At 46.5% G+C, this 12,767-nt stretch overlaps 1 protein-coding gene across 1 annotated transcript in view; it reads right to left on the bottom strand.

The window, feature by feature from the left end:
• Positions 1-12,767, bottom strand: part of LRP8 (LDL receptor related protein 8) — a 171,683-nt gene that overhangs the window by 10,866 nt on the left and 148,050 nt on the right. Inside the window, exons 6-10 of the mRNA XM_053985523.1 lie at positions 6,853-6,975; positions 6,389-6,511; positions 3,440-3,559; positions 3,185-3,310; positions 2,300-2,471 (exon numbers count right to left, since the gene is read on the bottom strand). Of these exons, the coding sequence (XP_053841498.1) occupies positions 2,300-2,471; positions 3,185-3,310; positions 3,440-3,559; positions 6,389-6,511; positions 6,853-6,975 (664 nt within the window). The remainder of the gene's footprint in view (positions 1-2,299; positions 2,472-3,184; positions 3,311-3,439; positions 3,560-6,388; positions 6,512-6,852; positions 6,976-12,767) is intronic.

Below are 12,767 nucleotides of genomic sequence, written 5' to 3' on the forward strand. Positions count from 1 at the left end.
GGCTACACAGGAACCCTTATGGTGCTCCTGCAACCTTCTGCTTTCTCCTAGAGCCTCTTATTTCCCCATTCCCAAATGGCAGCATTTCCACAGTAGGGAACTGTAGAATTTCGTCATTCTACTTGCTTCCTACTATAACTGCACAATTCAGGAAAACATTTGACTTCTGGCATGTTAACTTCAACAGCACTGATATGTGGGATCTATGGATATTAAAAATGTAATCCCCAGAGCTCTGCTGAACAGAGTTGAACTCAGCATGCAATAAATGTGCTTAAATGTACCGCAGAATTAGGAACTGTGTAGCTAATTATGACTCATCAAAAGAATTCATGAAGCTGCGTTAATTTGGCAAGTGATTTCACTAGATACAAACAAAATGTTCACTAAATATTAGTAGCAGCCTCAAAATCTTTCAAAATGATAATGAAAGGCAGCAGACTCCACATGGATGTTTCATAAATAACTGGAATGTTGCTCCTACAACCACATAGGCTGATTCTGCTCTCAATATCAATTATGCTGAGTGCACTGAAATTGGTTATTCTGAGTTTGCATCAGTGTTTGCAGAAGCTTAGTCTGGCTCTTAGAATAACTCAGTACATCTTAGAACAGTTATAAAGCAGCAGGAAGTTTCTGCCCCTCACCCCAAATATTTGAAATCATAAGATGCTTCCTCTTCACTACCCATCCTGCCTTTGCTCATGGAATAAGAAGGTGAATTGTATGGGAGCTGAGTTCTCCAATATCAGATTAGAGCCTTGGAACCAAAACATCTAAACCCAGGAATTCCTGACAGTTTTACAGTCTGCAGTCAGGGCTAGAATGGCTATGCAGAGTCAGCCTAGATGACCAGCACACTGCTGCATTTTCTCTACAAGAATGGTTTTGGTTTGTCTCTGACCCAGCACCACAGGAATGATACCTCAGGGCTCAATGGGCATCTGACAGTGCTCCCAAGATTCCAGTATTCCAGTGTGACGAGCACCCCGTGCTCTCAGTGCACAGCTCCAGGCCAGGTAATTAATCCCTTGCCAGTGGAACAGTTGTGTTCCCTGCTTCCCACCTATGCCTGCACAGGAGGGAAAGCAAAGAGGCTCCTGCAGCTTCCATAATGGAAGGGCTCAAGTACAGGTGACTTTTCAATTCTCCGACTAACTAAATATTGTAAAAGATCTGATACCCCAAAGGAGTCATCACTTAAACAGGACAGGATCTGGAAAGACAAGTGAGGTGTCCATTATGAAAGACAGGATCTCTTGCCAGTGATTACCTCCTGTACCACAGTTTTCACCTTGCAATAGCCTCTCAACCACAGACTGCTTGTTCCCAGGGACTCCAGCATATTTGCTGTTGGAGAGCTGCAGGAGCAGTGTCTTGAATAATTCTCTGTGTACGAACTCAGCCCTTGCCCAGACAGACCCAGTGAGTGCTGACAGCTTTCTTCTGAACCATCCCCCCACTTTCAGAGCCCCACAGGCCCCTCAGGGTACCTGCCCAGCTACTGGTGGTCAATACCCAGCACAGCCTGGGCAGATATCCCTGCAGGGCATGGGAGCTACCAGAGCCTGTAGAAACCCTGGACTGTCTCCCGTGTGCTGACACCAGTCAGCCTGTGCCTGATCATTAGCTGAAATCCAGAGCAAACCACTGCAGAAGCTGCAATAGCTGTGCAAATCAGAATATACACGGGGGATTTTCAGCACATAGATTAAATCCTTTTTTGGCCAAGCACACTCACAAGCCCCGGCACGTAATAACTGTGATGGATGCCATAAAAACAGCTGAAGGAGGAGTGAGAATGAGAGTTACAGAATGTGTACTGTGGTCAGGTGCGGTGAATTTTAAATCCAGTCTATCAGTGACTACAGTGGACAGCAGCCTGTGTCTGTGTTGCTGCCTCCTTGCTCCCACCATTTGCCTGCTTTGTGCTTCCAGATGCCAGGTCCTTTGTGGCCTCCCATACAACACTCACAGTGCAGCAGCAGCCTTGGCCCTGCTTTGCAGTATCCATGGCTCAGGAAACAAGAGCCTACATTTAACTGCTCGAGTGCAGCAGGATCTGGCATTGATGAAGAATCACCCTGTATTATCAAAGAGATAACTGCACAAGCCTCTGATGTCTTTATCAATTCCCAAAAAAGATTACCAAGTCTGGGCCACAACAGGATATCCTGTCAGGGCAGAAAAGCCCTCAGATGCCCCATACCCTGCACTGTTCTCTGGACTGCTTTAGGGGATACAGATGGAATGCAGCTTTGGGAAGGGACCAACACACACATCCTCTCTTGCCCCTTACCTGTAGATTTTTCGGTAGAACAAGTCACACCAATATATTCTGTTTGTTGACACCTCCACATCCAGCGCCACCACGTTCTTCAGCATGGGAATGATACGGGAATAGTCCCTTTTCACCAGGTCTATTTTACGGACCTCGTGGCGATTGGTAAAGATCAGGTACGGGCTCTTGCCTACCACAGAAAATCGGCACATTTGTCACTTCAGCAACTGTCCCAAGGGCTGGATTCAGCTTTCATTTCTCAAACAACAGTGGAACTATCAGTCACTGATAGCTGTGTTTGTACAGAAGCTTTACACCACACTGGAAGCAAAGGAAGGTTGCTCCAGAGGCAGGGCTGCCACGCAGGCACCCCTGTGGTCCCTGGATACACACTGGCACTTGGACAGCCTGTTCTGCTAAGCCACACGCAAAACTCCGGGGAATGGCCTCACCTTCAATTCATTTCAGTGCAAAATCCTGGGCCAGATTTTGGTGACTTACAGCTGGGAGGGTGAAGGGCTGGCTCAGCTACCCTGTTTTAATCAGGATGTTTTCTTTCTTTCTTTCAATACTACTACCACAAAATGTTTTTGCTGCACTGTTTTCAATAACACCTGTCAAGAGACTTTCTTTTCTACTTTCAGCTTCAAACAGCCAAGTAGTGACTGAAATCTTACTCTGTACACTGTTAAAATATTCTGATCTGCATGATCAGTAGTTCTTGCCTAGAGACGCATCTGCTATTGCTGCAGCAGCGCTGTGCTGCTCACAGTGAAATTTCTTTGCTTGATTTGCCTGTTTCCTTTTGTTTCCGTTCCCCTGCCTCAGCCCTGCGAGCGTGTTTTCTTATCGGAGTTGTGCTGTTGAGCAAGCAGAGCTTTAGTGCCTGTGGCGTTGTCTTACCTACAGCTTTGCAGTTCTTGGACAGGGTGTCCATCTCGTATCCTTCGTAGCACTCGCATTTGTAGTCTCCCTTGTAATTAATGCAGATCTGGCTACAAGCGTCTGGATTCTCACATTCATCTATGTCTGAAAGGAGTGTTTGAAACCCATCAATAACTTGAAATCAAACCATCTGTGATGGAGCAATGCTCAAGTGAATATAATCACGTCTCTCTATGGTGAAACACAAGGGACTGCTGTTTGCATGTCAATTACCTCCACACGTTTTTTTATCCAGAAGCTTGTATCCAGGCGGGCATTCGCACTCGTAACCAATCTTCAAATCTTTGCATATGTGTGAGCAGCCACCGTTGTTCATCGAGCATTCATTAACACCTGCAGGGGATACACAGATCACCTATCACAAATGGGGGCTTTTAGTAGTGAGACTGAATAAAATTAAGAGATTTCCTCAGAAATTTTCCCATTTCTATCAGTTTTGGTACTGGCCCTATAGAGCATGAGTGCCTTCAGAGACAGGAAGCCTCCACTGTATCACTTTCTTGCTCTTTATTATTCCAAACCAACACTGGGGGATCATTTGGACTCAAAGCTAGTGGCTGAATGAATGGGGAGCCCTGGGGATACAGCGTATGTGAGTCTCTGCATCTCATCCCTTCAGAGAGCTGCTGCTTTGAGCTGTTCTGCTACATGTGAGAAATTTCCAAGGGACCTAAGGGCTCTCACCAGCATACTCCACCTTCCCCATGCGCTGGTTCATGTTGACTTTTCTGAACAGTCTCTCTGAGCTTTAATAATTCATGCTGAGGGACTCTCATCTCCCAGGGGCCAACTATTTTGAAGTACTCTACCATTTTCCCATCTAGCTCCAAGGAATGATCTATGTGAAAAATTCCAGAAAACACCGAAGTGCAGTCTGTCAGAGATACTCCATTAGCACTGAGATACACTCCTCCCACAAACACGTTCCCCACAACAGTCTTTGCTGGCACCCCCAGCAGCCCCAGTGTGCAATTTATGAAGCAACAGCCCCCATCCTCCTTGGGGCCTTTTCTAATCCAGGGCTACCTCTCTAATCCTGCTCTTAAGTGCTGAAATGAAAAACAGAATAAATGGATTCTGAATGAGAGGTTGGGAAGAGCTGGTTTCCTGTCAGAGAAAAGACTTCTTGTTTTAATTGACCTACAAAAGGTGAAGAGAAAGTTCTCTCCTTAAAGGAAGACTGCTGAACAGGAGCTGTGGGATTTCAGGCATAGTGGACTCACCAGAACAAGGAAAACTGATTTGCTCCAGTCTACAATGCAATTTAAAGGCAAATTTTTCATTTATCTTTTACTTCTTGCTTCCTTGAACACTGCAGGTGAGCAACACAGCAGAGCCATTAAACCATTGCTCTTGGAAGAAAATGAAAACAACCACAACCCAATTAAATTAGTAAGACTGGGAAAATACCATGCCAGAAGGAATCCATCTCAGCTCTGGGATGCTTTCACCTTCCTAGCAGGCACATACAGAGATATCAGCACATAATTAATAGAGCAAGTTCACCAGGCTCTGAGAAGGTGCCTACAGTCCCACTGTGTGTTGTCACTGGTCAGTGACATTTATGGACAGAAATCTACTCCTACACTTGCACAGGTCCGTAGCAAAGTAGACCTGTAGCAAATTGGGTCAACATGCACAACTGCTCTCTGCAAAATACTACAAAGGCTCTTTTGATTAACAAGCCAATTCTCACTCAGGTGATTCCCGTGGTTTCAGAGGTGCTCTGTGGAATGGATTTAGGGGCTGTAAATTAAGTGCTGGTTCACTTGCTGCACTTCTCAAGAGGAGCTGAAGAAGAGCCAGGCAGAGCCAGGCAGGAGGACCCTGGGCAGCTGCTGCTCTTCACCCAAACCTCAGCAATATATTCTCTGCCTGACTAAAATAGCCAAGTGTTGTCCTGCCTTCTGCAGTGCTTTTCTGGGGGACTCTCAGAGGGCACGGCAGAGTTTAGCAGGCCAGACAGACACACTGAGCTGGGGAGTGTGTCCTGCACCTCTGCCTCCTGTGGGGATAACCTGTGTTGTGGGCATTACAGTCACAGCACTGTGTCCTTTGAGGAACACCTTCCCCTGAGGTCTCTTCTCTGCTTCCCAACTCAGACAACGCCTCATTGCCAGCCCAGGGCTGCACCAGTCATGGCACCATGACCACTGGGTTGAGCACCAGCCCAGCTGCCCAGTCTCCTATGACAAACTGGGCTGCCAACTTTGTTGGGAGACCTCCACAGACAGACACTGCAACACCCACTCAGAAAAACAGGGAGATGTGGATTAGTGGAAGAAAGCAAGGGCACACTGGAAGCATGACGTAGGAGCATCTTCACTAGGCATGCACACACTCTTCCTTGTCTAAAATGGAGAGACTGACAGTTCTTCCTGAACAGGAGTTATTTAAGGGGCAGCCACTGAGCTCCATGATGTCATGGAAGGAGATGCCTGTTGGAGACATCTCTGCACTGGGGAAAACAACAAATGTGTTTGAGTAATGCTGCAGATTGGGGCTGGTGCCCACAATGCCTGTTGGGAAAGGCAAGAGAGGGCTGTCCTATGGAGAAGGGCATAGCTCTGTGGCCTGGGCTCTGTTCCCCTGGCTCCAACAGCCCCGACTCTCCTGGCATTCCCACAGCCCAGAGCTGGCAGGACACTGCAGAGAGCAGCCTGCTGTCATTGCTGAGTGAAGCAGCAACAACATGTACAACCCAGAAATGGCTGAAGTCCTCTCTCAGAGGTTGCTGCCACTCTGTATGTTTTCACCTTCAAAGCATGTTCCCAACACTGTATTTTTATGGTGTTATGATCATCTTAGAATTCAAAGATAATTTAGGCAATGAGGCTAAATAAACTTGTCTGTGTTGTGGAGGACACTAGTATTTGGGGAGAGGGGGAATTCCTCATTCCTAGTCCCATGCTCAGTTCATACATCCCTCCAAGAATAAAAAACTGAGTGGAGAAGGGCACAGTTCAAACTTACAGATGATCAGACTAAGCTACTAATTATATTCATATGAAGGGTGATGAGAGAATAAAGGCAAGGAAAGAGGAGCAGAGTGAGAAATAGCATTAGCAGCTACATGTGGTTACACTCAAAGCTGTGAGCACCAGATGGAGAAGAGGGGAAGCAGTTACAACAGGAGCAACACGTAGAAGGCAAGTACTGTACCACAATCTTTCAGAGGCTCGTCAGACCAGTCCCTGCAGTCTCTATGTGAATCGCACACTTTGCCTCCGTCAATGCACTCTCCACTCTTACACTGAAACTTGCTGGGACTTTCACATGCTGACTCTGTCATGTTGGGCAAGAGAGGAAAGCAACTAAGTTAGATGAGGCTCGTGACAACAAACAGGCTGACATAAAGCTCAGGAGGGCGTCATTAGCAGAAATGGGATGGGATAAAGCAAATGAACATTAAGCCTGAGCATCATGCAAAGAACTTTTCAAGTCATGCAGTCTGCCTGGTCATCACAATCATCTCTCCCAAGCAATCCCACTGCCAGAATAGCTTAAAACTGTACAGGAAGCAGCTTGGCATGGCCCAGAGGAGCAGCACAGGCCTCTTCCCCTTCCAGAGGCCACACAGCCCTGGCAGATTTACCCCATGGAGTATGAGGAGCACCTGTACCCACCTTGGACACAGCCGGCCTCGTCACTGTTGTCAGGACAGTCGTGCACCTTGTCACACTGCTTTGCTCCATGGATACAGGTCCCATCACCACACTGAAATTCATCTGGCTGGCAGGTCACCAGAGCTTTAAGAAAACACATTGAAGCATCAGCCACACAGAACTCAGTCATTTGTGTAATACCTACCAGCCATGTCCTTCTGACACTGCTGGGGTTGCATCCTCTGTCAGCAAATGTCAGAGTATTGGCTGTTTCCACCAAAGCAACAGAGGCAGCAGCTGCCTCAGCCACTGTTCTTTTGTGCCCCTCTGCTGTCCCAGATCACCCTCTGCATCCTTGGGAAAACAGCATCAAAGCCTGAGGACACTCAGTCAAAACAGACCCAGTGCGGGCAGTGAAGCTTCTCAGGTGACACAGAACAAAGCAAGCAGGCAGCAAAACTCCCAGCAGTGGGCAGCTCTGGGGGCTGCAGTCTGTGGGAGGCCAGGCTGCTTTCCAGCTGGGAGTATACAGTGACACTGGGTAGGCAAAGGCAACTCCTTCCTTCAAAAGCTCTCCTTCCTTCAGAAAAAATTACACTTCAGATATATTTCAAAACGTGTTCAGGCTAAGGCTCAGGCAAGAGACCTGTAGTGACTCTGCCAAAGCAGTGTGGTCACAGTAGGGATAGGCAGCAACAAGACACAGTCATCAGGTTCCTGAATGCCTGTGAGCCAACAGCCCTCTGAAGGCAGAAGAGCTCTGCTGCACTGTGATGTTTCTTGGGGTTTTCAGCCCTAAACACCTCCACAATATCAGCCCAGTTTTCATGCCTGAAAATCGTTTTTCCAAGTCAGATTATAATGGACTCAAACCAGATCTGATGAACAGCAAAGTTGGGGAAAAATATAAACCAGGCTCCTGCACTGACCATGCTAAAAGCAGTCATGTATCTCTCTCCAAGTTACAATGAGAGACCTCCCTAGCTGGGACCAGCCCTGTGCTGACACAGGGTTCAGGCAGCCTGGCAAAACAGGCTCCTCATTCCTCAACATGTTTTGCAGCTTCTTTCTGAGAGGCCCATCGGATGTATTCTTAAAATCCTATTAAGAGTTCCTGATTCCAGCCCTTCCATCGTGTGATTGTGTCCTGGTATGGGCTGACAGAAAATCACTGCTTCTGAGCAGTGAGGGGAGGCCAGCACTGGTGTTACTACATGGGAGGTGAGAGCTGTCTGCAGACTGCCCTGGACAATTTGACAAGATGGTTCTAATATAAAAATGAGTAATTTCAGATAACCCAGAAAAACTGCAGACATGAAGTGAGCCAGCATCAATACCATAAAGTATCAGCTGCACAAAGATTCCACATTATGGTGACTGCATCCTGCAGGATGCAGGATCCAGGTTCATGACTGCTTCACTGACTAGTTCTAGTGCATCTTCAGCCAGCAAAAGGCATCAGAGACAGGAAAAGCCATGACTGCAGGGCTGGAGGGGGAAGGGAGAAATCCTGTCATTAGAAATACACAGTATTCACATGAGGAAAGTTTGGAAATAGCACTGCTCCTTGGAGAGGAAAGCCATATGCACTATATTCATAAAAATCTGCAAAGTGAGAAAAAAATCCCAAGCAATAAGCACAGTTATGAGACCAGCTGTGCTGCCACATTTCAGCTAATAAACCCAGGCACAGGAATGGGAAACCTCAGTGGGACATCAGGAACAGCAGCTCCAAACTAAGCACATGGGATCTGCTGCTCTACCAAATGCAGAAAAATGAAGGAGGGAAAGAAACAAAGCTGTGGTCTGGCAGAGTCACAGAGCTCAGGTCTGGAAGTGGCACCAAGGACTCCTGCAGGGAGGCAGAATCACTTCTGCTTAAACTGTTCCTGGCATGTACAGCCACCTGCCTGGGGAGCCCTGACCATGGAGAAAGCACCCTCCTCCACAGGAAACCCTGAATTCTGCCAAGCTAAATCTTGGGCACTGCAAGGCTTTTCAGTTGTCTCACTGAAAATTCCTTTGCCACAATTATTTCTTGTCTTCACCCCTAACTTGAAAACCAGCTTGCTTCACCTTTTCTGTAGCAACATCTATGTGTGGAGGTAGGATAGGATGGTCCTCCATTTCTGACTATAAATATTAACCCCTCACATAAGTGTAACATGTAATTAAAACCAATGTGGTTTTGTCTTTTCTGGAGCAGAAAGAGGTCTCCAGTTTATCAAGTAAATCTGTGTAACAACAGCTACAGATTTGGAAGACAGCTGCTATAAAACCTATAATTGTCTTCAATTGTAATCTTCAAAGCTCTTCTAAAAAGCAGTTATAGCTAAATGCTAAGAACAAAAAAGGTTTCTAATCCTAAAACAAATCAAAATTAAGGAGAATTTTGCAGGAATTGCAAGACAATGTTGCACAAGCATCACAAGACAGATTAAAATGACAGCACAATTCTTAGCTCAGTTGCTACAGAGACTGCAAAACATGTGGGGCTGTACTCCACTGCACAAAGCTTTGCTTCAAGAAGAGACAGAAGTTTGGAGACCAGGCTGGGTTTCCTGGCTCAGTTCTCACTCCACCAGAGCTGTGGAAGTTCAGACCTTTGAGGAGCAGCCCCTGAGACTCTTTAAAAACATCTAGAAAAGGCAGATGCAATAATGGCTCTTACTGATTACAAAGGCATTAAAATGCACGTATGGCATTTCTAATTTTTGCTGCATTTTTCAGGAGAATTCCATATTATCCTGAAGTTGAAACACTAACCCATCTCACCCCACTGGCAGAGCTGACAGCAGGTTCCCATTAAGGCCATTCCCAAGGAAAAGCAATAACCCAAGAAGAGGGAAAAGCTGTACTGTTTATTTGCACAAGATATTCAGAAAATTGCTGTGCCTAATTTGGAAGGTTTAAATCAGTGAAATCTCAGTAGTTTTACAGCAATCTCCTCAGCAAATCAAATACAAAACTAATTACCAAAGCCCTGCTAAATTAACAGGCCTCCTCAAAGAGACACACTTCCCATTTATAAACCCTGGGCACAAAGCTGCATCGCTCAAATTCAGCAGGTATATTCCAGACTCCAAATCTGAGCCTCAGTTTCTTCTGGTTTCTGGTTTTTTTTTCCTTCCTCCCCAAAAAAGAAAATCCTAACATTTGCAAAATGCATCAATCCCATTTTATAGATGGGGAAACAGAGGCAGGAAAGTGTGAGGTCAGGTCTCAAGGGGTGTGTTTTCTTGCTGTCAGTTGTAAGCGTTATTTATTCTCCCTCCTGCATGCCTTAATGCAAGTTGCGAAGGACATTTTAAACTATAACCATTCCAGAGTTGGAGACTAATAAATCAAACCTAATGTTCATTTTATAAATATACATATATACATATTTGAATATATATGCTATGGAAAAAACCCCAGCCACCCAATGTTCTCACACAGCTTTCCTGAAATGACTCATTCCTTCCCATTTATTTGCTGTCTCACTGCCAAAACCTGTTCACCAATTGTCACCCTTCATTTCTACTCTACTCATTTACCAATCCAAAATGTTTATAACAAATGATGGTTGATGGCCTCATGGCCTTTTTTTTAAAGCGTTAGTTCCTATCCCTCTGTTTATACTGCACAAACCCCATATGATCTCCATTTGCAAGAGAAGATGTCATGGTGGGATCTGCAGTTTTAATCAAGTCCAGCCAAGGGGCCCATGTGCCCTCCCTGTTGCTAAAGGGACAGAGCTGTGTCACACACCTGTAACTCTCTGCATGTCCTATGATTCTGATCTCAAACAGAGAATTTCTGGAGAGGAAAATAATCAGAAAGGTCCCTAAACTCTTCAGTTCAACAGATGAGCAGTGACGCTGAGTCTCCAGAGCTTCCAAACATCCCTTACTACAGGCAGGTGCACCCCAGCAGCAGCTGCATTTAGCATGGGGAAGCAATATGAATTTTGGCTCTGACCCAGCCAACACATCAGCTACACAAGCACTCAGTGCTGCAAGGCCTCTCTCAGTTGCTGCCTCAGAGAATCCCGGCCGTGGGCTCACACACTGCTGTGGCACTGGGGTACAACCAGAACCAGGCACAGTGTGCAGAGGAGCACTGAGGTAGCTAAAACAATGGGGCTTTGAATCCCACTGTTTCCCAATCCATAGGACTGAAGGCAGCAGAATCAGCTCACATGCTTGTTTCTCCCAGGTAGACAAACTGCACATTGTGTTGGACTGAGACTTTCTGGAAAGAGACCCTCATTGTGCTACATCTCCACTACTCAGAATTCTCTCAAGTCACTTCTGCCACATTTCCCCCTTTCTCCACTGGTTGTCAGCACCGTGCTGTGCTGCAGCGGTGTCCAGCTGTGTCCTGGGAGCTGCCTCTGGAAGCGCTGCTGGCTGAGGCTGCTCTGCAGCTCAGGGAGGCTGGTGGAGCTGCGCTCCTTCGGGCCTCACGGCTCGGCAGTTTGACATGGCTGGACATGGCTGGTGCCTGTCACACCAAGGAAAGAAGCTGGGGAACAGTGGGCCCTCTGCCTGTGGAAGCTACATGGGCACAGTCCCACTCCTCTCACCCAGCAGAATGTCAAAATAAATGGGGCCTGTAAAAGACTTAACAGTTCAAGTTGAACAGGGATTGAAATTTAAGAGGCATTTCATAAGAAAGCACCATCAGTGAGCTTCTTCACTTGGCAATAAAAGGGAGCTCACCTTTCCCTCTCCTGAGCTGTCCAAATTCAGCCATCCTCTCAGGTTGCTGTCACTGCAGGGAATGCATCCCATGGGACAGACATCAGTTCTGATCAGAACTGTACCAGACACCAGTTCTTCACCTTTGGTTGTAACATGGCCTTTGCCACTGCTCCCTGATTTGGAGGGGACACAGGTACAGGACTGCCTACAGGAGGTCTCAGAATGAAAACAGGCACCAAACCACCCAGGCTGCCCCAGCCAGCAGTGCCCATCTCCAGCAGCTGTGCTTCTGCATGGCCTTCCTGAAAAAGAGCCAGGAACCAACTTTGTCTCCTGACTCTGTGGTCCCCGTGGTCCTTCAGACCCTGGCAGTACTGCCTGGGTACCTGCTGCTCAAGAGCTCTGTCAGCAACTTTAGCACCTTCTTGGAGATCTAGGAAAAGACAGCCTACCTAATCCACCCCTCCTTGGGAGGGGTTGACAGTCTTGTACCCAGCAGCCAGAGCTGCTCTCTTCCTAACAAACCAGTTTTGGCTTCTTCTAGTCAGCTCTTGCCTCTCTTAAAAGAGTCCTTGGCAATTTTAAAAGCACAGCAGCTCCAGGGTAACCTATGGTTCATCCCTCTGCTCTCCTGCAGTGCAAACAGTGGTGTCTAGGATTTACTACACCCTTCTCTTGCTAAAGAAGCCACTGAATTTACACCTGCTTCTCTGCCTGGAAGGAAGGCTGATCCCCAGCTCCTTGAAGGGCTCTCCCACACTGCTGCTCACCAGCCTGGCCTTGGTGGTGTCATGGGTATGAAAAGATGGTGCTGGCAAAAGTGATACACTTTCTTAGATACCTTGCAAAAATCCCTGGGTTTTCTAGCTGGTTGCTGCCTTCCTCCCCAGAGGTGGCCCAATGTCAGAGCTGCTAAATATAAACAGCTATCTAAATATTTAATTTCAATCTTGTCATTATGAATATTCTAGCAAAACATTTTGCTCTTGTTTTCTTCTCTCTCCTTCCTCAGGTAAGTGACCAGCTTGAACAGTTTAGTGGCTAAAAATGGATGAAATGCTCAAAATACCACACATACCAACACCAACTTGTTAAATGCATGAAGCCAGCTGAAAAGAAATCCATTATTTATTAGCTCTCTGCCTTTATCAAGCCAAGCTCAAAATGCATTTTTCAAACTGGATTCTTCAGAAGTACTTCTCTTGACTGCCTTGTTCAGTATACTCCAACTTCAGAAGCAGAAAATGAATT

The sequence above is a fragment of the Vidua macroura genome, chromosome 9 (genome assembly GCF_024509145.1).
Source record: "Vidua macroura isolate BioBank_ID:100142 chromosome 9, ASM2450914v1, whole genome shotgun sequence".
NCBI lineage: Eukaryota > Metazoa > Chordata > Aves > Passeriformes > Viduidae > Vidua > Vidua macroura.